The 26442-nt window shown below is 40.6% G+C and overlaps 1 protein-coding gene across 3 annotated transcripts; it reads left to right on the plus strand.

The window, feature by feature from the left end:
• Positions 1-490: 490 nt before the first annotated feature.
• ccar1 (cell division cycle and apoptosis regulator 1) lies at positions 491-17016 on the plus strand. Of its 3 annotated transcripts, none has more exons than XM_029449798.1 (26): positions 491-549; positions 1673-1834; positions 1998-2173; positions 2300-2533; positions 3111-3143; positions 3627-3823; positions 4054-4180; positions 4811-4930; positions 5785-5977; positions 6626-6770; positions 6852-7031; positions 7186-7411; positions 8196-8309; positions 8631-8797; positions 9643-9853; positions 11020-11103; positions 11295-11483; positions 11666-11857; positions 12019-12234; positions 12320-12449; positions 12719-12807; positions 12898-13038; positions 13940-14060; positions 14207-14389; positions 15084-15289; positions 15941-17016. In XM_029449798.1, exons 2-26 carry the CDS (start codon positions 1723-1725, stop codon positions 16019-16021), a joined length of 3867 nt encoding a protein of 1288 aa, XP_029305658.1. In that variant the 5' UTR covers positions 491-549; positions 1673-1722; the 3' UTR covers positions 16022-17016. The 3 variants fall into 3 exon arrangements, with proteins under 3 accessions (XP_029305658.1, XP_029305659.1, XP_029305660.1); XM_029449799.1 differs by having other exon boundaries at positions 6876-7031; XM_029449800.1 differs by lacking the exons at positions 491-549; positions 1673-1834; positions 1998-2173; positions 2300-2533 and adding an exon at positions 2868-2911.
• Positions 17017-26442: the final 9426 nt, after the last annotated feature.

A 26442-nucleotide genomic window follows, 5' to 3' on the forward strand; every position in this document is an offset into this window, starting at 1 on the left:
TGAAGACAACTCTATCGTTATTTTTAAAGTTTTTATTTTGTAAATTTCACAGAATAAGGCTTGGAGAAGATCTGAACACAGGCTGCTGTATTCACAGAGCCTTCCCTCTGCTAAACAGCCTCATCCTGTATTAGAAAAGTTTACAGTTAAAACAAGAAAAGACTAAACTGAATTTGTCCAAAAAAAAGAGGCTTATTAAGTATCAATGATTGTTAAAATAACAGACAGTGTATAATAGATTTATAAATATAACAAGAAAACTGTCTCTAATGCAATATTTAAAAGAAATAATCTTCCAAATTGTTTGTTTTACACAAACTGCCTGCAGTTGTTGCGTTTATTATTTGGGTTATTTGTACAGTTTATCGGTTTTTCTGCACTGTTATGTTATGCATTAAAAATAATGTGAATTATCCAAACAATATTTCACTCAATGTTCGACAGGGGGTCCCTTAAAAAAAAGGTGGTCGTGAACCAACGGATTGAGTCGGTTTCTGCTAAACGCGCATGCGCATTTTATGTCTCCATCGGCCGGCGCAGGGGACATTGGTAAGTACTGTTGACTGTTATAATCAAAACCGTTACTATGTTATTATCGTGATCATTTAATATGTAGATATTAATTGTGTGCAAGAGAGTTTCTGTCATTAATGAATGTGTTTTTTATTTTAAAACATTGGCCATTCCGTACCATCTGCGGCCTCGCTCTCGATAACAAATCCAGCACGAGGCTAATCTGGCAACAAAGCTAACGACATCCAAATGTTAGCTAGCTATGCATAGCTACTAGCGTTACATCTTTCCTACAATACCATGATGCGTTCATAATATTGTATTGGCTTAAGGCACGTTTCATAATGTTGACCAAGCCTTAATAAGTTAGCCTGCAAATGTTTAGTTAGCTATTAACCACAACAATAACAGCATTAGCTTGCTAAAATGTTAGCTAGCTGCCAGCGCTAGCCTGCTGTCAGTTGCTTTTGGCTAACGTTAGCCAGACTGCAGTTAAGCCTCAATCGTGGTTGCTGTGTCAGCAGTTACTAATCTACGGAGCTCTGTAGAAATTAAGGGTAGCCAATTTTGATAGTCCATGCTAACCAATAAATAATTTGTTCTCTCGAAGTACTACATCATTCCTTCAAATTGTTTATTTCAGTCCCTCGTGTTAGGCTAATTAAGTAAAAATTGTTGTAAGATAACCGTATGGACTAAAGTTAAAGGTTGTATCGTGTCCAGTTAGTGTAAACAACATAATAGCCGTAGCTCATATTTAAGGGAACACGTTATGTCCTTGTACCGTAGTTCCGCTTTTCACATTAAGTTGTTATGCTTCCGAGATGGGACATTGTTTTAGTCCTCATTGTTGCTTTGCTGGATATCTTTGGCTGCTAATGCGCAGACGTCTCTCTGTATAACCTACTGCATTGCAAAGTAGAATGAATAGTGACAGGGTATGGGCAATCCAAATGAGCTACTTGAGATTCATATAGTTTTAATTTTGAACTGAGATATGAAGATACAGTTCATGTTTGTCAATTTAACACAGCGTTGTGAAATCTTTGATACCCCAAACATATTACATGTATTGTGTTAGATGATCAAAATTCCTTTTCCCATGGTATCAGCTGTTGTTCCTAATAATAACTAATATACCTTTTTTCTTTGTTTTTAGTTACAAGCATTGGCCTGGTGAGCAGACACTGCCCTTAACCTGAGTGAGTCATGGCCCAATTTGGGGGACAGAAGAATCCGCCTTGGGCCACTCAATTTGCTCCGACAGCAGTGTCCCAGCCGGGCCACTCGGGACAGTCTCTTGACCTCAATAGTCTGCACTGTGAGTAAAGAAAACCAGAGGGATTGGGCAGTTTCACCCCCTCTCTTATGGGGTGCACAGTTTCACAAATATCTCCCACATCCTATTATACACCAATGTTCTCCCCATTCAGTGTGTTTTTCCACACCTCTTTGAATCTGATGCCTTATTTCTCTCTTTGCAGCTCTTGGTGTGCAGCAGCCATCTCTTTTGGGAGCATCCCCTTCTGTTTACTCTCAACAGTCAGCCTTGGCTGCAGCCTCTCTCAGCAACCAGTCTGCTGCAAACTATCAGCTCTCTCAGCAAACTGCTGCCCTGCAGCAGCAAGCTGCAGCAGCTGCCGCAGCAGCACTACAGCAGGTCGGTCACAGCTAGGGAGTACTAAAGCACAATCAGCAATCTATGCATCTTGCCGTGGTCCCATGTAATACTGTTCCTTACTGTAATCAATCACTATCTCTTCCATGTGCTCTGTAATGTATATAGTCTCAGATCAATACAGCTCTCCAGCAGTATCAGCAGCAGCAACAACAGCAGCAGCAGCAGCAGCAGCAGCAGCAACAGCAGCAGCAGCAGCAACAACAGCAGCAGCAACAGCAGCAGCAACAACAACAACAGCAGCAGCAGCAGCAGCAACAACAACAACAACAGCAGCAGCAACATCAGCAGCAGCAACATCAGCAGCAACCCCCTCAACAACTGTACAATGTACCTCATCAGGTGAAACACAGGCTCATTTTGGATTCTTTCACACTTTATTTTGCATCCACTTTGAGTCCTCTGCTCGTATATAATTCACGTAAATATATCGGTTGGTTTAAACTAAATAAATGAACTGGGCATTATTCTTTATATTAAGATTCCTGCCATGATGACTCGCATAGATTGCGATGTGTCAGCAAAGTAGAAGACTTAAGTGTTAGAAAAATTAAGTCGGGTCAGGTCTTACTGCACTAAATTAAAACATGCTTTGTTCTGGCTGTGGGTTATAACCCTTTGCACTCTTTTAAATTAGGAATACCTTTTTGTTTATCTTGATTTAGGGCTCCATGTTTCTTAATACATTTTCTCTTGAGGCGGATCACGTGAATGTGCTGGGTAATGTGATACGACTACTCAAGTGGCAAGTGTGTGTATACATAGCACTAAATATATCTTGTTTCCACTATCAGAATTCTTCAGTGAACACACAAAAATGTACAGAACTGTAATGAGTGTGGCATTTTAATTTGGGAAAATCTATAGTATCAAGTAAACAAAATGACAACTCTTTGTATTTTCTTTTTTTTCTTCACAGCTTCCACAGCCTCAACAGGCACTGATTCCTCAGGTAATGTGCATTCATTTGCCATATATGTTTTGTCATTTAAAAAAATGCCAGTCTAGGCTTGCAATTTGGGTTGAATTTTGGCAAAGATCTCATACATATATCTTTTTTCTATGTGCTTTTATTTATACATGTGTATCATGTTCAGGGTATCAGGCATTGAGCAAGAGTGTGGGTGTAGAAGAACAAAAACTCCAGACATGCATGCCTAGATCAGTCCTATCTGTTTACATCTTAGCATTTGAAACTGCAATCCGTTTTGATAGCTGACAAGATTGAACCCTTTTTGCACTTTTGATTCCCTGATTGTTAGTTTCCAGTTTCTCCATGGCTTTGTGTTTAGTTTATTTATATAAGAAAATGCCAAGATTTGCTACAAAAAATATCTCCCTCACCATCTCACCATGGTATTTACTGATTACATGCAACCAAAGTGTGTTCATAGAAGCAAGTTTTTTGATCCTTCTTTGTCTTTCTGACCCTCAGCCCCCCGTCCCCTTGCCCACCAGCTTAAGCATGTCCAACCCCCAGCAGACAGCCCAGATTACTGTGTCCTACCCAACACCACGTTCAAGCCATCAACAGCAGACGCAGCCACAGAAGCAGCGAGTGTTCACTGGTGTTGTCAATAAGCTGCATGACACATTTGGCTTTGTAGATGAAGATGTCTTCTTTCAGCTGAGGTAAAACAGAGCATCTTTATTTCTTGTGCAAATGAGTGTGTTGGTGTAATGATGAATTGAAATGTCCTCACTGCCTTTCTCTTATGCTAGTCTTACCTTGCCATGTCAATAACCATTAATAGGAAACTCATAACAGACAGTTCTAAAGAATACTTGTGCCATTTTCAATTTTGAAACTCATGTGACTTTACATATAAAGAATGTCTGAATTACTTTTTGTATCTTCTCAGTGCTGTGAAGGGGAAGACTCCTCAGGTGGGGGACAGGGTCCTAGTGGAAGCTGTGTACAACCCCAACATGCCCTTCAAGTGGAACGCGCAGCGCATCCAGACCTTACCTCAGCTAGCAAACCAGTCGGTGAGAAACTCAAATGTTGCACTGCAGGAAGGACATGATTACATTGTTTGGTACATTAATACAAACTAGTGATTTCTGCTTGAATTTGTATTCACGTCAAGGCATTAAAATATGGCCCTGTCAGCGACAAAAATGTATAGACACACTTCATTTGTTTAATTAAGTAATTCATACTTACTATGTAATTATATACACATAATAGCTTCATTTCACATTTGAAAAAGAATCCCAATGATACTGGGAGTTGCACAAAATATGAACTAAAGTTCCAGAAAAGTTGCCCCCAGTCAAACATTTTCTTAACTTGTGTGGTTGCTTTGTACTTTGTATTTGTCTGTTAGCTTTTGTTAGTTTCAGGCTTTGGCCTTATTGATCTAACTTAACATTGGAACAATTGCTAGTTTATTTCTGTGACAGAAGCTTAATGGTGAAAATGACATCATATGTCTTCAAGTTATATCCAAAAGTGAGATCCATAGGTTCATTTTAAAATTTGGACAATTATTCTGGCTTAGTCAGAGGAGAGTCTTAATTGGTGTCTTTTTTTAAAGTGGTGTTTATTTTTCAGATTAGATTTTTTTCCCTGTACCTCTGACTTTAATTGACTGTTTTGTTCTCGATCCCTCCTAGCATCAGCAGCAGCCTCTGCCTTTACCTCAAGCTTCCCCACAGCTCGGCAACCTTTACAATGAGCCAGGGATGCAGCTGCGCTACTCAGACATGCACTCCACTTTGGACAACAGACTAAATGTAACCCCCTATCCCTGAATCACACTCTTTGTTCTCCCTATTAAGTTTCTTTCTTAGACTTTGCAACTATTAACTATAACTATTCTAAACTGCAGTTTTGCCTCTTCTTTTGGTTTGCTGTCTTTGCCAAATGGATAGAACCACATTTCTGTAGTGGTTTAACAATACATTTCTTTATTTTAAGGAACATTAATCTGGTTTTACAGAGAGATCAGTTCTATACTGTTGCTTCATCGTGCATTTTCAATGTGTTTTCTTTGTGGTAGATTACATCCTTTTTATATTTTTAAATCAAGCTTTTGTTGCATGAACTGTAACTTTAGTTTCAGAGGGGTTTTCCACTTCTGAATATTTAAATCAGTATATCTCTCTACAGGGGACATTGCAGATGACAGGGAAAATACATTAAAAGATTGTGTTGGATTATAGTAATCTTTGGTATAACTATTTGGTTGTACCACTCAAATCACTACCTAAGCAATTAAATCAGTGCCTTACCAAGCAGTGAACATATGTAATTGACATACGGGTATTTCTGAATTCAGCCAGAAGGCCAAATTTAATCTTGGCACCATCTTTTCCTTAAAAGGTGCTGATCAAGATGTCACTCCTGGTATTCTTTGATTAGGGCAGCCTATCCAGGCACCTCCTAAGAGATTAATAAGATAATAGTTATTTCATTCAAGCAGACGTTCAGAACTTTTCCCAGTATCTTTCTTTCAAGCAGCCACTGACCAACATTTTGTCCAGTTCATCTTGTTGGGCAGTCATTGCCATGTTAACTGAAGATTGTTTCAGGTCTGCTTTTGAACATTTGCTCACCTCCACATTTGTTTTACCTTTTTATTCTCTAGAGCCAGCCTCAACCTCCTAACATGATGAAGGCAGCCCCCACCATGCTGCAGTCGCTACCTCCCCCAAACTCATACAATGTTCCGACCCAGGCTCCCCCTCCGTCCCTCCTGCAGGCCCAGCTGTCTGCTGCGTCTCTGGTCCCCCTTCTACAAAACCCTCCTCAGCCTCTTCTACCACAGCCTCCACCCAAAGGTGAAATACCTGCATTCTTTGTAATGGCCTGCATGGGGTGACTCTACTGGTTGCAAAAATAAATCAGATTGTATGGAAGTCTATGAGAAAATGACCCTTCTTACTTGATTTATTACCTCCAGTTATCCTAGTGAGTTTATGATGTCACTCATCAGTTTCAGGTCTTTCTCAATACAACATGATGTTCATTTAGTAAGTTATGGTCCCATTTAGAGTAAAAAGACTATAAAGCAGGGTATGTTTTGTTGCGTGGCTAACTTGTGATTGAAAAGTTGCTACCACCACGTTGTCCAGTTTGGGTGTTTTCGTCTTAAAACTTTAACCCTTTTCACAGTGTTTTTTAATTAATTTTTTAATAATAATAATTGTAACATTTTGGTCGCTTCAAAATGTCTTGTTCAACATTTGGTTGTACTTAGCTCCACCCTCTCGTTGTCACTTCTGGTTCCATAAAACAAAATGGCTACGGCCAAAAGGCCAAACTCGAGGCTTCAAAACAGTATTCCACAAACCAGTGGGTGACGTCACTGTGACTACGTGCACTTCTTATAAACAGTATATGGTTTGGGCACAACATTAACCACAAAATCAACACTGTCTCTGTACTATGTGAGGTGGTTAAACAAGCATTATTTCCCTTGTCTCTAGATGTTTATCCCGGCGGTCTGCTTCAGCCCCCAGTGAGAATGATGCCACAACCGCAGCCTGTCCGACGAATCGAGCCTCCACCTCGTTTCCCCAGTCGCAATGATCGAGGCCCTGAGCTCATCCTCAGGACTAAAGAGGAACGAAGGTGAGATGTCAATAAATATCAGCTGAGATCATTTGAAATGTGTTAATAAACTGGACAATCAGCATAAGTTTTTCATCTTAGTGTGTTTACTCATCAATTCTTTAGTCGAGACCGAGACCGCGAGCGCAGACGGTCAAGAGAACGCTCGCCCACACGCAAACGTTCCAGAGACCGCTCTCCCAGACGCGATCGCTCACCTCGACGACCTCGCAGGGTCGTGCCTCGCTACACCGTCCAGTTTTCCAAGTTCAGCTTAGATGGGTGAGTACAATCTTTTCAGTATTTCATGCTGTTGCTTTTGTTGGAATCATATCACTGAAGTGTTGTACTGTATGTCAACATGTCAGTGTTGTAGTCAACCGTATGTCCTAGTTTATGTTGTGGCGCTATTAACTGTCCTCTGTGGGTTCTCCAGCTCCAACTGTGACATGATGGAGCTGAGAAGGCGCTACCAGAGCCTCTACATTCCTAGTGACTTCTTTGATGCTGTCTTCACCTGGGTGGAAGCGTTCCCTCTGACAAGACCCTTCCAGTTTAGTAACGCCTGTAACTTCCACATCTTACACAAAGAGGTGGATCCTCTAGTCAAGAATACAGCTGTGCTGGACCCTCCTGATGCCAACCACACCTACAGTGCTAAGGTATGACAACAATAAATGCATGGCACCAGTGTTTCATATTCAGTAAGATGCGGTGGACTGGACTGCTCAAAGTCATCCCATGTTTTTATTCCTCACAGATAAAGATGTAAAAGCAATTATCATACAGGAATTATGTAGCATTTAAAGTAGAGAGTTCATTTCATTCCAAATGTAACAAAAATAAGTCAGAAAATAGAAATAAAGAGTATTTGAGATTTTTGAGGTGTTCATGTTTAGTCTTACAACAAATCCTTTTCTACGTCACTACACAAAGATGTGCTTGGGGAGGATTTTAAAGCTTTAATTTAAAGTTGTAGTCAATATTTCAGTCCTGGTTTGGAAAAGTCAGAAAATATCAATCAGACGGGTGTCACCAGTTTATCGCTCTAAATGTGAGGCAGGATCAGTAGAAATGTGTAGGACCGACACTTTCTGTTCGATTGGTCGACTTGCTCTAGTCCAGTGGTTTTCAACCAGGGGTCCTGAAAAAATGCTTCTTAATCTATTATGTTGGTGTATTTTAATTATGTGTGAAATGGAGCAAGAGAGACTTGATGCAGTATCTTCTTACAGCTCTGATACGATACAGTGTAAAGAATTCCTTGTGCTTAGGTTGAATACTATGGACTCTACCAATAAAAACTACTGTATAGAGACATACTTACTGAATTTAAATACACTTAATGACTATTGGAGAAAAAAATGCAGACTGTTGTCAAAACAGGGTTTGATTTCATTGATATTTTAAGCATTATAACTGTATTGTGGTCTTTTTATGGTTCAGGTGATGCTCCTGGCTAATCCCAGTATAGAGGAGCTCTATCACAAGTCCTGTGCGCTGGCAGAGGACTCCCAGGAAGTCAAAGACTCCTTCCAACATCCTGCTAGACTCATTAAGGTACATTGCACATGAGCTGACAGTGATGTTATGATCCTATTCCATTGCTGATTACTCACAATGTGGAAGAGTCCTAACTGACGTTGGCTCCCCTCTGTGTGTGTGTTTTATTTTTTTCTGTTGGTTGTGGATCCTCAGAGGTAGGATTATTTGGACATGCTGCTGACCTCTTTGTCTTTCTTGCTGTCTCTATCCTCCCATTTTTGTTTTTGTTGCCCTTTCCCTCCTCCACACCTCTTATCCATATCGTCATTCCCTATTTCTATCTAACCTATTCTACCCTGTGGCTCTTCTTTGTACCCGTCTGTCTTTCTCCTTTAGTTTTTGGTGGGAATGAGAGGTAAAGATGAGGCCATGGCCATTGGTGGTCACTGGTCTCCCTCTCTGGATGGAGCTGACCCAGAGAAGGATCCCTCTGTCCTTATAAAGACAGCCATACGCTGTTGCAAGGCCCTCACAGGCATAGATCTTAGTCTGTGCACTCAGTGGTAAGAGCTGTTCTGTTCTATCCTCATCAATATTTATTTTTGTGTTTGTGTTTAAACCTAATAACTCTGCTGGTACTAAATATCCCAAATTGAGTAACTATGATATGCTGCATAATTTCACTACTTCTATACAAAATCTCATCCTGGACAAGTTGGGTGATATTTTTATGTTTTCCTTTTTTATAATAATGATTATTGTATTGTTTATTTGCTACCTATTATTTACCATTATTATTTATTGTGTTGTGCAATGTTCTTTTTGGCCTTTTTGTGTGTTGTCGTCTTGGCTCTCTCTTTCTGTCACACTCTATACATATAAATGCATATTTCATTGTGATGAAAAACCAAACGCATGGACTGTGGCTGGAAGCAGTAGCCTGGACCAGAAGACACTGCCATTATGTTGTTTTTATTTATTTTCCTATTTTCCCTGTTAAATATCTTACATATTTAACTGGCTTTCACTGTCCTGTTGATTCTGTCTCTCTTCGCACAACCCTAATGTAGTGCGTTAAGTGAATCCTAGGTTAAATGCAGAACACTCATCCATAATTGGCCGAAGCTATAATGGGGATGAATTTAGGGATGTGATTTATTTTATGTGATTGTCTGTCAACTTTTTCAAAATGGCTTCCGTAACCTGTGACAACAGTTGGAGAGCTGCAGACTGGGTCCATTTGTCTGTGTGTTGAGTGGGAGAAGAGTCACTGTAATGATATGTACAATCATTCAGTGAGCTCATGGGAGGGAGTAGCTGTAGAAGGCTTGCCTTAGCAAGGCTTGCCTTTTATACTGTGCCCTGACCAGAATGTTTCTTTCCAATGCACCTTCTTCCTTTGCGACAGGTATCGTTTTGCAGAGATTCGCTATCATCGGCCGGAGGAGACTCACAAGGGGCGGACAGTCCCTGCTCATGTGGAGACAGTGGTTTTGTTTCTTCCGGATGTTTGGCATTGTCTTCCTACCCGCTCAGAGTGGGAGGTGCTGTCACGGCGACTCCGGGAGCAGCTGGCTGAGAAGCTGTCGGCCGAGCGAAAGGAGGCGGATGGAGAACAGGCACTGAACCGCTAATCCCTCTCTTCTCATTTCCGCTTCTCACAGGAAGGCACAGGAATTACAAAAAAAACAGATACACATCAGACACAAAGCACACCTCACCATTCACGCAGACAAACACAGGCAGATTATTGTTCCACCAAACCTCACCTAGGCGTCTTCTGTTTACTCCTCCACCTGTCCCTTTTCCTCTGCTCCAATTCCTCCATCAGCACATCCACCTTCCCTCACATCCAGCAGACACATACAGTGGAAGCAGTGAGACTAGGTTGTGTTGTGTAGGCCGGGATCGCAACTGATAAGACGGCTTCTAGCTCCTCAAACGCTTCATAATTGGGTGCTAATCTGGCTATAATCATTCATGCTAATCCTGGTATTTTGTTGTGCATTATTTTAAATACTTGCTTAAACTACCTTGAATGTGGGTGCTTGCAGTGCTCTCAAATAGTTTCTCAAATTTAAGCCAGTGGTGATTTTCTAACACTGGAATCTAAAATGTTTCTTTACGCTAGAACCTGTGGAGTCAGTTGCGTTTAAATATTGTGTGTGTTGTAGAAATGTGTATTTTTATATGATTTTCCACTTCAATTTGATATCGTCTGACTTCGAAAAGAGAACTTTCCCAAACGTCTTGTTTCTTGTCTGTTCTTGTTGGATTCTACATTCTCATTTGGACTATATGTAGAGTTTGGTTTTTCCAGGGCAGTTGGTTGGACAGATGGCTCCTTTCTGACGTAGGTGTATTAAACCAATAAATGGCAATACCCAATACCCCAGTCATAGACCATGGTAGGGCCACCCTATCCTCACTCCGTTTGGAGACCAGCTTCAGTTCACCTGATGTACCTACACCTACCTTTTGGACACACCTCTCATTGATTTTTACCTTTTTTTTGTGTTCCACAGATTGATTGATTGGCAGCTGGGGGGCATTTCTGTTGGTTTTTATAATAGCTAGAGAGCTTCCCTGTGTACGCTTCAGTAGCAGTGGACTTAAACACAGTCGCGAGCTCACTAGGACGAGACAATGAAAGACAGATGTGACCTTGCTTCTTGCACGGATCAACTTTAAAGCTCACTCAGGCCAAGAGCGGTGTACTAACTGTTTGCTATCCCACCTCTGTCTTTCTCTCTGCCTGTCTCTATCTTAATGATTTCCTGTCAAGGAGGAAGAGGAGAAGGATGGCGATGAATCGAAGGATGTTAGTAATCCCACTCACTGGGCTAAACTTGACCCGAAATCAATGAAGGTAAGATACAAGGAGAAAGCCTCAGCACTGGTAGAGCTAGGAAACAGACATTGAATGAACTTGTTAGAATTATCGTTGGCCCTGTAAAAAAACGAAATGCTAATTGTATGTTGTGCATGGAGAAATGTTCAGATTAGTTCTCTCGCCGTGCAAAGGTGCATTTCCCACATCCCTGTTTTCTTCCCTTCTAGGTGAATGACCTCCGCAAAGAGCTTGATTGTCGCTCTCTAAGCTCTAAGGGGTTAAAGTCGCAGCTGATCGCCCGTCTTACCAAGCAGCTGAAGGTGGAGGAGCAGGTGGAGGAGTCAAAGGAGCCTGAGAAACCAGAGAGCAAAGTTGCTGAGGAAGAGGAGCCTTCTCGCACCGAAGAAGACCGAGAGGTACAGAGCTTGCATTAGTAGTTGTGACATCTTTGTTATTGTGGTAACACTTCAGTGAATGTCTCCATATACTTGAGAATTAATCATTTAAATTCACTGGTTAGTCTTTTCAATATTTTAAAGCCTTTTAGAGACATGAGGTTTATCTTGAAGCTGCTAACTGAAGTGTTCTTCTCTGTTAGGAGGAGGAAAAGAAGAAACAGGAGGAGCTCGAGCGCCAGCGGAGAGAAAGGCGCTACATCCTCCCTGATGAGCCAACCATCATCGTACATCCCAACTGGGCAGCCAAGAATGGCAAATTTGATTGCAGTGTCATGTCCCTGAGCGTGCTGCTGGACTACAGACTGGAAGACAACAAGGAGCACTCCTTTGAGGTGAGAACTCCTGGTCACAGTGTCATGCTGTGTTAAAGAAGATGAAAGAAGTCTACTTGTATTATAGTAATGTCTGGAAACCAAAATAATCTGTTTATGTTTCTCAAACACATTTTCTGTCTATTTGGGTTGATCACACACTGCTTTCCTTTTCTGTCCAGGTCTCCCTGTTTGCTGAGCTGTTTAACGAGATGCTACAGAGAGATTTTGGCTACCGCATATATAAAGTCATGGCTGCTTTTCCTACCAAAGATGATAAGAAGGAGAAGAAAGCCAAGAAGGAGGTGGAAAAGCGTGAAATAAAGAAGGAAAAAGAAGAGGAGAATGAAGAGCCCGTGGTGAAGAAGACTAAGGAGGATGAGGAGGAGAAGAAGAAGGTAAGCATCCCAAACCTATCTGGTCTTTTTGGTCCGTCCTTTGCTCCAGAAAATGACGTGTGTTTTCATGCATGTGTATTTTTAGTTGGATGAAAAGGCTGTGAAAAAGGAGCCTTCTCGAGATGAAGAGGAGAACGAAGATGATGGCAGCACGGCCAATGCTGAGGAATATGACCCCATGGAGGCTGAAGAGGCAGAGGATGACGATGATGATGGTACTGCTCTTTTTCTTTAGAAACGACTCAATCGATTTTATTTATTTGATCTCCCACAATATGATTTGGTCAATGATGAGAAATCATGCACCACGCTGAACCTGTGATGGATAACATTTCCACAATTTCTGAGGCCATTTCTTTCTTTCTTTGGGATATTTAAACATTTCTTGTATTCACAGTGATTCAACACTCATTAAGTATAGTACAAGTTGTATTGGCACCTGTTCAACCTTTTTCCAATTTGCGATTTCCATTGATATTCTTAGACAAGGATGATGACGACTCCAATGACCGAGACAGAAAGGACCGCAAGGATGACCGCAAGTCGTCAAAAGAGAGATCCTCTAAAGACAAGGTTGGTTGGTTATTGTTGTAGGAATAATGTTCCGACATTGATGTAGCATAATCATGGTGGTTGGTATATATGTGGTTGTTGTTACACTAGGAGAAGAAGCAGATGGTCACACACAACAAGGAGCTGCTGATGGCGTTTGTCTACTTTGACCAGAGCCACTGTGGCTACTTGCTGGAGAGAGACCTGGAGGAGATCTTGTACACACTGGGACTGCACCTTTCTCGTGCTCAGGTGAACAGACACAAACCTTATCATCATCATCATCATCATCATCATCATCATCATCATCATGAGTGTTGTCACAATCCCAAAATCATGACTTCGATACTGAAACTATCGTAAAACTCCAGGGAAAGTAATGGAATAATAGATGACAGAACATGGAATTTAAAATTCTTAAATTATTTTGAAAAGGTCAATAAATGTGATTTAAGGACGTGTAAAGAAGCCATAAAACAGGAGTGAATTATTGTACTATATTCTTACATTTTAATATCCAACCAGGACTGGAAAAACTCTTAATTAATATCTGCTATTTACACGTTCACATGTCACACTACTGCTTGTAAAAGGTTAAATCCTTGCAGAACTAAGTGTGAGCAGTAAGTACTGTAAGCTCTTTCGTTGAGTTATCTCTTAGCAAAATGCTCTGAGTGAAGTTATCGTAGAGCAATGATGCAGCAATGTGTGTCTGGCTTTTATTGTGAAAGGTAAGGACAAAAAGAGACTCTGTTGCTGCCGTTGAGAAGATGGGAACAATGAAGAGTTTTCCTGTCTTCTGTGTTCTCATTGTATTACCTTCATAAGGTGCATATGAGGAAAAAACGTACCCACTATGCCAGCAGCGAGTGGAGGCAGAGCACTCGCTGCACACACTCACTGCACACACAACATCAACGCAGCTCATAAATCAGGCTCTTATTAAAACACTGTCAGGCTTAAACTACCGTTACTAATAAAATAGGTTCTTGTTCCTCTTTTAACGGCAGGGTATTGCGATACCTTTCTAGTATCCGTGTACCGTGCAACACTAGTTGGGAGGGATACTATTGCTAATGACCTGTTAAAGAATATGAACTGATTCTTAATCTGTTGCATTCACTCACTGCCTGCCTGTCGTGTCTGTTTCCAGATAAAGAAGCTGTTGAACAAGCCGGTGGTCAGAGAGTCTTGTCACTACCGCAAACTGACAGACCGGGGGAAGGACGAACCCATTCCTTCCTTTAATGAAGCCCAGATAGAAAACCTCATAGGTGAGCTAACATGTTTCTATCGCTGTTTAAATACAGTCAATTAAGCACATTCTTTTAATCTATGATGAAATGGAAAGTGTCATAAGAAATAAGCGGAGGAATGCTGTAGCAAGCTTTAAAAACAAAGATCTTCTCTTTCCTGTCAGGTAACCGAGGACTACTTCCTGCTCCAAATACTCGAGCACAGACTGAGGCCAGTGAGTCCGGTAATCTGATCGTGTTTAACGGAGCCATGGTCGACATCGGCAGCATGATGCAGAAACTGGAGAAGAGTGAGAAAGCAAGAGAGGAAATAGAACAAAAGCTTATGGTGCAGGATGCCAAAATGGGTATGATTTTTAAAATTGTATTGTCTTTGGACTTTAATAGTGTCAAGAGTTGCAGGCTACACTCTGTGTCAGAAGTCCGTTCGGACAATGATCTGGCTCAATTTGAGCTTTGCTACAAAGAAGCCCAGTCTCACTTCATTCAGCATTCATCTTTCTGTGATTTCTGAAACGTGAACTGGTACATTATTAAAAGAAACTGGCACATACAAAGTATAAAAAGGGATTCAGCATTGTTGTGAATATTGAGTAAGCGGTAAAGAGAATGCCTTAAAGGTTCTGTACAGACGCATACTGCCTCTTTTTTATAGGAAAGAATTAAAAGAATGACCATTTCTCCTATCGGGGTGGGGGAAGTGTCCTTGTCTTACTAATAAAGACAATCCTGACACAATAAAAAGAAATGGTAATGGGCATGCTTCATATAGCAAGATAGTTTAGCAGGCTATCTTAACAAACTTAGAAGTTTTCTATTTCTTTTTATTTTTATTGTAAATCTCTTCTGATTTCACTTTTCAGGAAGAAACGTTTACAAAACATCAAAAGATTTGAAAACCTTTGTTTTCTCAACTACTTTTTAATAGAAGTTGAAAAGCATAATTTGACCTAAAGTTACTTTGTGACTGCCACTGTGCCTAATCGTTGACCTGCCTTCATTCTAATCCTCCTCCTGACTCTGCGTTGTATCTCTTTCCAGATGAAGATGGAAAGGTTAAAGCTCAGGTGGAGGAAACCAACAGAACCTTGTCCAGGGAGCTGGAGGAGGTGAAAAGCACACTAAGCCAAACGGAGCAGACTCTGAAGACCACGGAGGAGCAGAAGATCATCTACCACGACCAGATTAGCAAGACATCCAGCACCTTGACGTCCACCGTCAAAGAGCTGCTGGCAGTGCTGAAAAAGGTGCAACATTTTTAAAAGCACCCATTGCTGTTTAACTATTTTCCTTTTCAGACATGGAATACGTAACACTGCTGGCTTCATCTCTCCGTGAGTGATGGCATTTCATCCTTCAGACGGTTGGGGACTTTAGCGTCATGTTTATACTGCTTTATTCAGAAGGCACATTTATTGAAAGAGCTGTAAATGACATTATAATTATTATATTATACGTTATGATTACAAGGAAGAAGTGTGTTATTCAAAAGCCCTGAACTTGAAAAGCTCCCGTACATTACTTTTGTATCGGTTTTTTGTCCCGCTTATATCCTCATGCTGAAATCGATTTTTGTAAATCCAAATTGTTTTAATTCTTAAAGCTCCAAGACTCCCCCAGGGGGTTTAGTTTTTTTCCATACACAAGTGCTGGCTTGCTTTACTCAGTTTGACTCATCAGCAGGTGAAAGCAAACGTGAAACAGTAAAATAAAGCTGAAGTACAAACCGGTTGCAGGAGATGCAACTTTTATTTTACGTCTTGAAAGTCATTATATGTGTACTTAAACAATGTGCAGATACTCTGTTGCCTGAACGGGCCTCGCTGTACTGACTGATTGTTACTTCACGATTCTGATTGTTACCACTTACTGACTGATTGTTTTTCTGTCTCTCTCAGGATCAAGAAGTAGACGAGTCTGGTGATGAAGTTACCGGTGATCACATTCAGGCGTCTCAAACAAACGGGGCTGATGAATGAGTGACGCATTTAAAATAAATGAAGCTAATCTTTAACACTGATTATCTTAATAATTGTAAATATTCACTAAACAAGTATAATTTGGAGATGTTTTGGACCTATTGTCTCCCAAGTACATGTATTATTAAATTAATTAATTAGTGCCGTTGTGTTAATTTGACCTCAGTTTCTATGGACGATAGATGTGTTTCTGAGGAGTTACTTTTCTTACCTAGAATCATTTGAACAATGACAAAGCTTTGAAACTATTATTTCCATAGTTTGAAATCAATTCGGTTGCTAACATTTCTTTTTGCAATTGCTTTAGCTTTGTAATGGCCAATAAAACGCTTTGTTGTAGATTTAAATGCCAGTTTGTGTGAGTTGTACTTTTCAGAAATTTTCGTTTTTCGAATGAGCAATAATGATGCTATTTATGTGCAAGAGAATTCATTAAAAAAAAAACTATATTTAAAATAAACTAATTTTGGATGGAAACGGGTGGGAAGGGTCTCATGTGGGTCGGACAGAATTTCTTTGTAAATCGTCCCCCTCCGCTGTTTAACCACAACTGTTCACTAAACACATTCAGTTTGTAGTTTCTTCTATTTTGCTGATTTAACTGGTTTCTGCTGTTTTTAGTTTTTTTTCAAACACATGGCTATGCATGGTTCCTGCTTCTCTTGGACCTTTATGCTGTCGGAATTACTGACTGTATCCACCGACTGCTGCACTGTTCCATGTTTTACTGTGACGAGCGTCTGTTGTTTTCTGAGAGAGGAAACTCCACACGAACCAAAAGATGAGCTCAATGAATGTGTTCTGCTGAAGGAAACTGCTGCAAAGACATGAACATTTTGAAATCCATCTCTGAACTTGTGTGCGTTGGTTTGGGTTGTTCTAGAAAAGAGGCACGATTACATTAATGTGCCACAAAGCAGGCGATTTTATTTTTCTATTGAAGATGTACTCCATGGATGTGTTGTGCAAGAGTAAAGTGGTCCATTTTAACACTACAGTGTCTGCATTTTTGTTTAATGTCACGACTTACACCTGTGCTTTTCCTGCTATCATAATATATGTACTGTGAGCAAGGCGGATTAATGAGTTGAAGAAATTGGAATCACAATGTAGTTGTAACTTTTGGTCAGAGGCCTGTTCTTGCCTTTAAGAAGCTTGCTTATTAAAAGATTTTTGCACAGATTTGAGTGGGCGGATGCTCTTTTTCATAAAGTCCAATTGAATTGATAAAACTTAAATACATGGTCTACTTATGCACTACTTGACTTTTGCAAAAATAATGGACCAGACACATGCAACTGAATACTTGTAAAACCCTGTCCCTGGCCTGTAGGGGGAGCAACTATGTTCCTCAGCTCAATATCCTCTTAATATGACATTAAGGAGACTTTTCAAAGGTTATATGTTCTCCGCAATGTTTTCTCAAGGTCACATATTTAATATGTTTCCCTGGGTCAATATGTTAAAAACAACACGTACAGTTTATAGCCTACTGATGTTTTACTACTAAATTCACCCTCAAATTTCAAGACTGTTTTCTTTACTTTTATTTATATCGCCACAGTGTCTGAAGAGATCGTTACCATTTAAACTGCATTTGAAACGTCCACCTGCCTTCGTTCTTTTGCAGTGAGAAATGCGAAGGTGACCATTAACAAACACTTTTAACGTTAGTTCATATCAAGATGCCTTGGGAGCATAGGGATGATCCCGCCTGCAGCCACCTCTGAGGACATTGACTTCATGTCCTTAATAGTGTTTACATTTTACTCTTACTAACTCATAGTAGATATTTTCTAGGCTGATTTCATTATTATTTCGTATTGTACCACCCGCAAGTACGTTTCATGTCAGTATTCCTGTGGTTGGAGACAGATTATGGGTGTGACCAGACACCGTTTGAACGAGGAATATTAATGATGAAGCATTATGTCATTGAGTTTGTCTGAGGAGCAGGGAGGTTCCCCTGCTTCACAGCTTGATGTAGATCATTTACCTTTGAAGCTTTTGTTCCCTGAGATGTCTCTTTTATGTCTTCTCGCCACTGGACTGTTCTGACCTCCCGTCGATGTAATGCTACGTTTGTTTCCTCTCCCGCCACTCCCCTTCACAAACAAACACTTTCCTTTCAGCTCCTTCCTTCCGCACTTTGTCTCTTTAATTCATGTGTTCAATAATTATGTGTCTTTCATAGATTTCTGACATCAATGTTGTCGCAGATACTGTCCAGATCGCAATCTGTTATACATCACTGCTCACTCAAGAAACCTTACATAGAGACCATTTATTTTAAAACCTTTGTACCCCTATGGCACATTTTCATTTAAACCCACTGCTCTATTTCTTCAGTACTTCATGAGGTTCTGCAGCTGTGAAACTGGCTGCTAAATTGGTTCCCACCCAGAATAAGTTCACATTAAAAAACAAAAACTTAGCAGGAAACATCTCTGTCTGTTTCCAGCTGTCTATGTCATTTCCTTCAGAACAATGACTATCTGTCACCCAGTACTTTGGTTATGTGGCTTCTTTTGTCCCAGTGTCGTGCCATGAATGCTTGACAAACAAACCTCATTTGTCCCCCGAGGAACCACATGCACACTCCTCACGCTTCAAAACTCCTGCACAGCTGTGTGTGTGTGAGAAAGTGAGGTTTTGCACTTGGATGTTCATGCATATGCGTATGCACGCACATGTGATGTCTGAAATTAGACCCCGCCGCAGAGAGCAGGGCAGGTAACCCCACTCCCAGGCTGCAACAGAAGGCTTTTGTGGCCACTTCCCTGCCCCTCCTCTTTAACCCCCCCCCCCCCCCCCCCATTCCTGGTATCAAAGAGCTGCTGCACACACAGGCCGGTCTGCTGACAATCAGACAGTTTCAATGCAGGGTCGCAGTTTCTAGGAGTCAGGGCAGACAGGGTTAGTAAAAAGGGAGTTTGGTTTAGTAACTGATCACGTTGCCGTTTTCACCCCCTCCTCACTTTTCATGTAAATCAGACATCTGAAGTCTTTGGGTGCAGCTATGGAGCATGTGTAGATGTAGTATGACGTTACACTGGTCCCATTGTTGGATTAACTCATTCTTATTTTTCAAAAGGCTTGTAGATTTGTTCAAATTCTCCCCTCTCCCTCATCAGCACATTGTCAAATCACTCTTTTCTATGAACACCCTCCATCCTATGTGCATGTCAAAAGTTCACAGTCATAGTTATCATGACAAAAGCAGCTCTCCCTGCCTCACACACAGCTTATGGAGTCCCAATGGGTTGGCTTTTCAAAATCTGTAAGGAGTCAGTGTTTGTTAGCTCTTTGCATTGTTTCCGGACAATCCCGCCTGTGATGGTGACAGGATAAGACAAATGCAGATTTTAACCGCAATCCAAATAACCTAAAGTAACTGATGAATGTGTCCTTTATCTTTCCACCAAAGCTCTGTCTTAGCTGAACTCCCTTTCACCCTTTAAAAACTGTACAAGTATGTATTTTGTCCTCATTATTGTCTGGCTGTATTGTGCAGCATAGAGTTGAATTTCCCGGACATGAATTGTGATGGAGAGAAGTCATTCAGATGACAAATGACCCAGCTTCCCTCACACATCCTCTGGGGTAAATACACTTTTTCTCACTATTTGCACATCGCTGAGTTTTGCCAGAAATCTTTCTGACCACCAAAGTCAAACAAATAAGTCAACCGCCCTCTTACGTGTTGTTTGATATTTCAGGTAATTGATACATGAGAGGCTCTATTGAGCATTTGTTTGTCTCCCCAGCAGCCTGCACGGGTGGAGTAGAGAGAGGGGGGCCCCTGTTCAGCTGGAGCTGCAGGAACCTGGCTTCCTCGGGAGCGGCGCAGCAAAGTGGTGTAGTTGTTGAGGAAACGATCCCCCTCTCAATGGCCTTTCCCTGGGAATACTGGGTTACAGTGTGAGAAAGTTCCACGGTTGTTTTTGACAGCGAGTCTCTGGGGCGTCTCCAGGCGGGAACGCAGGAACGCCTCACCCCTGTGCAGTGTGGACCGCAGCCCATTAGGACCAGCAGAGCAGCCACAGTCCACTGCTACAGTAGAAGTATGAATGATAGGACATTTACATGGCTGCAAAATCAGGTGGCCCTTTTATGTAACTTTACACTGCTTCACATCAATTTGAAGCAAGTGTCACATTTCACCAGTTAACAATAGTTACACAAAGCGTCGCATTCATCTGGGTTTAGCATTTACACTTTGGGGGAAAAGCAGATCTTCCCTAATTACCACTGCATGCTGCCCTGAAGGAAAGTATGTCACTCAGTAAGATAATCATACAGTGGGAACCCAAGATTGCTAGTACCAGCTTGCTATTTGGAAAAACAAAATTGCAACGCAGCCCTTGAGACAGTGCATGCAAACATGGGTCAAAACATCTACGGATCAACAATGTGTGCGTGTGTGTGGTAAACACAGGAAACATTTCCATTCAGGCCAGCTGCTTCAATAACTACCAGTCAGTGGAGAGGCTGCAGGTGTGCAGGGTCAGCAGGCCATGAACTCAAAGCAATTAAAATATCAGTAACAAATGTGTAACATCTGAATCCATGCCTGATTTGTATTTCTGTTTTTCTCCCTTTGTCCTACATTAATGTTAATTTGTCTCATAACAACAAGTTCTAATCTTTTTTTAGCCTCATCTGAGTCACTTACTCCCGAGATGAGAGGAATATTCCTTTTGGATTTTTATACGTACATAAAGAGTAAATTACATTGTGCCGGAAGTGTTTGCGTGTTTTGCAGCTTTTGAACTGATCCATCTAACAACATAGGGGTGTCAAACTCATTTTAGTTCAGGGGCCACATGCAGCACAATTTGATCTCAAATGGGTCGGACCAGTAACATCACAGCATGATAACCTGTAAATAATCCAAACTCCAAATCTTTCCCTTCGTTTTAGTACAAAAAAAGTACATTCTGAAAATGTTCAAACTTAATCTTTTTACAAAACATTATGAACAACCTGAAATTTCTTAAGAAAAAAATGTGCAATTTCAACAATAGTATTAGTTTATCATTTACACATTTGTGTTACAACTTACTGATCACATTGTATCTACAAAGGCTTTTACTTTATGATCAAAACAACTCATTTTTATACATTGCAAAATCAACCCGCGGGCCGGATTGGACCCTCTGGTGGGCCGGCTTTGGCCCGCGGACCGCATGTTTAACACCCCCTGATCTAACATAAATTTCTTGTGTAGCCAAATCCTGATATATCTTATTGCTCTGTGCCTTAGTCCTCAATTGTTGTCCAAAATCAATCAAAACCCCATTTATTAGCTGCTGCTCTGGCTGACATCATGGTGAACACAACCACTGTAATTTAGTTTGAGTCAATCCCACATACACTGTTCTGCTGTAAATGCTCACTAACACAAATGTATATTACCAACATCTGAAAATGGTCCCCCGTATTCCTGTTTGAGGACAGTTTGCTAAAAACTAGCCAGCTGTTTTTTGAAAATATTTTGTCCTTTCTTTTTTTCTTTTTTTTTTGTAAATGAAAGAATATATCTGTGACCTGATTTTACATCTACATCACATATGCTTGGGGCTGAGAGCCACAGCTTTTAAGTATTAGATATTTTCATGGGATTTGTTGACAGTAAGGACAATCTAGACTAACGCTAGCTTCATTATTTAAAGTGGAAGGCTTAATGAATTCCCTTTCTGCAAGATGTTGTTTCTAAACTTTCACTTCCACATCAAGTCAGGTGAGTTAGCCGCCTGGTCGCTAAAGATGTTGTGCTGTTGATTCATTTTGGACTGAACTAATAATTAAAAGAGATATTTTATATATAACAGAGATACGGGGATCAGCTATAAAATAACTAACTAACTAAAACAAACATCGAATGCTAAAAGGTCTCTCTTTGCATATTGATGTACTGATTTGCTGAGGTCAACAAAACCTCGACGGCTTTATAATAGTATACTTTATTGATGATTTTTTGGCCACTTGGGGCCATAAAGTTCAATATTCACTATTTTAATTATTTGCTCTCCATCAACTCCTGAGAGAAATATCTGGCACTTTATAGATGGAACAACATGTCCTAAGTATTGAAAGCAATTTACTGTCTTCGACATACCTCCTTTCCGCCTCCTCCAGCTCTCCTTCCTGAACTTCTTCCTCTCTTAAAGCTTTAAAACAGGCCAGGAAGTCACCATGAGGCATTTCCTGCATGCTTTACATCACCTTCAGCAGGGGTCACTGGGAACAGTGGAGGCTCTTCCTAACTACAGTGTCCTCTGTGCATTTCTGCTTGTATGTATATCTCTGTGTTATAATAAGAGCATGTGTTAGTTCATGTATCCTTCTCTGGCTCAGTAATAATGGGTATTTTTTTCCTCCTCTAACGAAGCTCATACGCTGCACACGTCTTTGATGTTACATTAGCACGGAGGCTTTCAGGCTCTGCTTCTTCAGTTCAAAGCTCCAGTCATTTAGATGCTGGTCTAATGTAGTCAGTGGCCTGAATGTTAATTTGGTGACAGGTGACACATCACAGACCACAATAAGCCTTGATGTTGGTGAAGTCTGCCAATCAGCTGACAGCGTCTGATGTAAGGTGCAATTTAAAAAATTGGTCCAAAGAACCTGATGGACCATGGACTGAAGTGCAAAACAATGTTCTTTTATTAGGTACAAAACAAATTTGAATTCAGGGAAAAGCTACATAAGATCTACATCAGTCACAATGGGGACGGTGTCAATAAAATGAAGCAGATAAGTTGTTGATTTTATTTTATTTCCTTTTAAAATGTGAGAATACTGCAATTTGGTGCCATTGAAAACAGTAGTTAACGAAACAATCTCACCACAAGGTCCAGTAATTGATCAATGTTTATAAAATGTGTAAAATGCCCATCACAATTTCATAAAGTGTGACGTCTTCAGATATCATATTTTTCATTCCATTTGCAATAATATAAAAGAGAAAAAAGCTCTAAATCCTCACATCCAAGAGGCTAAAACTATCAAATGTTTTGGAATTTATTTAGCATATCTAGGGATGGCAATGTCCAGAACTAAATATCTCAACAAGTATTGGATGGGTTGCCATGAAACAGACATTCATGGTCAGCGGACAACAAATATTAAATCGTTGGTGATCCCTTAGCTTTTCATAAAGCCACCAGCCGGTCACAATTACTCAAACACTTTGGTTTCTGAACAAATGGCATTCCCATCAGCCTCAGCTGTACTTTGTGGTTGATAACAACTGTTAGCATGCTCATGGTAAACATTGTGTAAGGACAACCTCTTCTTTTGCTTTGTTTTTGTATTATACCTGCGAAAACCAGCATGTTTTAGCTCAAAGCACCATGTGCACAGACTAATACAGCCGGTAGCATGGCTGCAGTCTTGTTGCTTGATAAATGATGATCACGTTTAGCGGTAATTCATTGTCTTTCACTCAATTAATAGATGTATTACCTTTTCTGTCGTTTTAGCAATACCATTTTTACATAAAAATCAAAAAACAAATAGTTTACTCAGAAGAACAAACCAACCTTCAGTTCCCCCACCGCTTCAAGCTGTGAAAAATATATCACACGGGAACACCAAAACACAAACAAAACACTGTTATGGCTTTAGGGAGGTCATTGTTTGATTAAAGTCGGTTGCACCTGTGAACTCAGCCGTGTGTGTACTTGGGATAGTGCACAAACTGGAAGAAAGAGGAGACTAAACCAACCGATCCCCCTGCACTCTCACACAACCTCAAAGTGCAGCTGCAGACATCTCTCACATGGCTGTGATCTTCAGCATGTCCACAGGGTCTTTTGTGTGTGTGTGGTTCATAAGGATGTGGGTGTAAACCATCACTCACCACCTTAATACTCTACAGTGCTCAAAGTAGCTCTAAATCTTTTGCTTTTCGCTTTTGCTCTTTGGTAAAATGTCTTCTAAAACGTTTAGAGTATTAAGCAACCCTCCTCCTCCGTGAACTAAGTGCTTTGCTGGATTCCATCTCTACCCTAGACTTATTAAAACAACATGACTCAATTATAATCCAGACTTAGGTAATCATGTTTTATGACAAAACCACTATCATTATGTTTGTCTGGCTCCCTACTGACTCTAAAGTGAGTTGCTCCTGCAGGTTTCACTTAAGATGCGCATTGATTTGTGCTCTGAAGCGCTGGAGCGTGCATATACATTACTGTCTTAAATGTCAATATGCTCTGCAGAGACTGAACAAAAACCAGCCTGGTCGTCCTTTGATCTCAGCTGCGATGGCAGAGTGCTGAAATAATGAAACTGTAATAACAGAGTACCAGGACAGATGCCGGGACATGTTCACTCAGACATAAAGATTCAAAAAAGCTCTGTCATAGATAAAAGAGATTTTAACAAGCAGGGTTGATGAAGGAACTACATTTAGGATCCAAGAAAATGAATTTACATCAGCTTGCTTGGCAATCCTCTGTTGCTTAAAGCGACAGTCCACCCCAAAATCAATTATTACCTGTAGTACTATTTCTAGTCAAGCGTCTTTTAATGAACGAGAGGGTGCGACAACGAGATCTAAATATTAATGGTGTCCTACTCGGTCGGTCGGAGTAGATGCACGCTTCCTTCCGCGCGGTGATACAGTCGGCGGTTGTAGTTCAGTAGAAAGAAAATAGTTCCTCCATGAACCTCCTCACAACAAGGCCTGTGGATTATCTTGAGTAACCAGGTCATAATTTCTGGAAAGAGACTTTGCTGTTGGGCTTTTTCAAATGTATTGAGCACAACAAGTGCAAATTCCATTCTGTTAGAGAGACAACGGACATCTCTCCGGCCGATATCTCCAACGCTGTGCAACTCACGCCAAAACAAGATTGAAACATAGCGCTACAGGTAAAATGGAAAATATAGGGGGCAGACAGCCTGGCTAGCAAATAACCCCTTTTAAAACCCCAACACGTTGTTTCTGCTTTTTGTTTTTACAAATTAAACAAACAAAATATTAGTGATGATGAAAAACAGCATTTCCAGCTAAATACAAATTAGCAATCAATCATAACTGTGTAGCCTCATTTCTAAATCCTCTAATCCTTTCTGGAGAACCATTTTGACAGGTTACTGAACAAATGGCCCTCTAATGACCTCTGACCTCCACCATATGAGGCAGCACTAACCCTCTCTGTGACGACTTAGATTTGAATTCCTCAGTGCCATCTTAACCCTAACAAAGAGGTGATATGCTACACCCTCTAAAACACATGTAAGACTTATAAAAGTGAAGGTTTTATTGGTGCAGAAATTATACCTACTGCATCATGTGCAGGAATTCTGCTGAGGTTTATGGATGATCTGGGTCATATTCTTGGCATGTAGGTAAAGAGGAAGCCTTCTGGGGCTGTTGTAGTCTGAAAATGTCCCGAGGGCCAAGATCTTATAGCAGAACCAGATGTTTTAGTTTGTATGTAGACTCAAAATTTAGGGTCAGGATTGTGGTTCATTGAAATGATCATATTCAAAATATACACTGTGATCACGTCAAGGTCGTTGGCCCTTCAGAGACACCTGATACTACTTTGAAATTGCGTCATGCACAGCAACAGGTGGAGATACGTATGCTAATTGGAAATCAGGGGCTGGAGTGCAGGATTTCATGTAATTATGGTAACTTGGTGAACTTCGCTTCTTGATAATCAGTCCCACCAGCAGACTAAACATTTGGAAGAAAGAGCCCTCAGATTTGAAATGCGGGTCAGGCCGGTGGGTCAAGTCCCATTGTCCATATTCAGATAGAACAAAGTGTTGTGCCAATATTTTTATCTGGAGGAAGTTCGTTTTCAGACAATGAGAGCATTTCTGCAAACTTCCAAGTAACGCAAACAGTGTGTACGTGTGTAATACTGCACATGCCACACCTTACTGTATGTCAACATGTCTAAAAGTTTAATTATTATTACGGTTAACCCTTTAACAAGCAGTTTCACATTTTATTTATACCCTATATCTCTTGTTCTTGAATGTTATGAGTTTAAGGTGCAGAGTATGTAATCAACAGGTCCACTGTTTGAGTCTGGCTGGGAACATTTGTTGCATCTCTCTCCCCTTATTTCCTGTCAGCTCTCTACTGTCTACGCTCTAATACAAATGCTCCAAAAAGTACCATCTCATGTTCGAAGCAGTCAGCATATGGGAGGAGAGTGAACTATAGCATTACAGCTATGAACCAGGATAAATTAGCTGGAACAATGAGAGTAAAAGAGCCACTCAAAACTGATGAATATTGAATGTGTCCTCCTGTGCATGCACAAGACAAACAAAATGAGGACCTGATCTTAAAATAACAGAGAAAACCCCCCCCCACAGGTTACCTTCGTCTTATTGCACACTGTCTAGTATCATTAGGTATCAGCTTTAAGCTACTGTTTATGATGTTT

Source organism: Cottoperca gobio, chromosome 15 (genome assembly GCF_900634415.1).
Source record: "Cottoperca gobio chromosome 15, fCotGob3.1, whole genome shotgun sequence".
In the NCBI taxonomy this organism is placed as follows: Eukaryota; Metazoa; Chordata; class Actinopteri; order Perciformes; family Bovichtidae; genus Cottoperca; species Cottoperca gobio.

Bases quoted from the DNA above. Each gene is read 5' to 3' on its own strand.
- ccar1 (XM_029449798.1), top strand. From the start codon at position 1,723: ATGGCCCAATTTGGGGGACAGAAGAATCCGCCTTGGGCCACTCAATTT. The intron at 7,412-8,195 runs GTATGACAACAA...TTTATGGTTCAG, and splicing joins ACCACACCTACAGTGCTAAG to GTGATGCTCCTGGCTAATCC. The intron at 12,808-12,897 runs GTTGGTTGGTTA...TTGTTACACTAG, and splicing joins AGAGATCCTCTAAAGACAAG to GAGAAGAAGCAGATGGTCAC.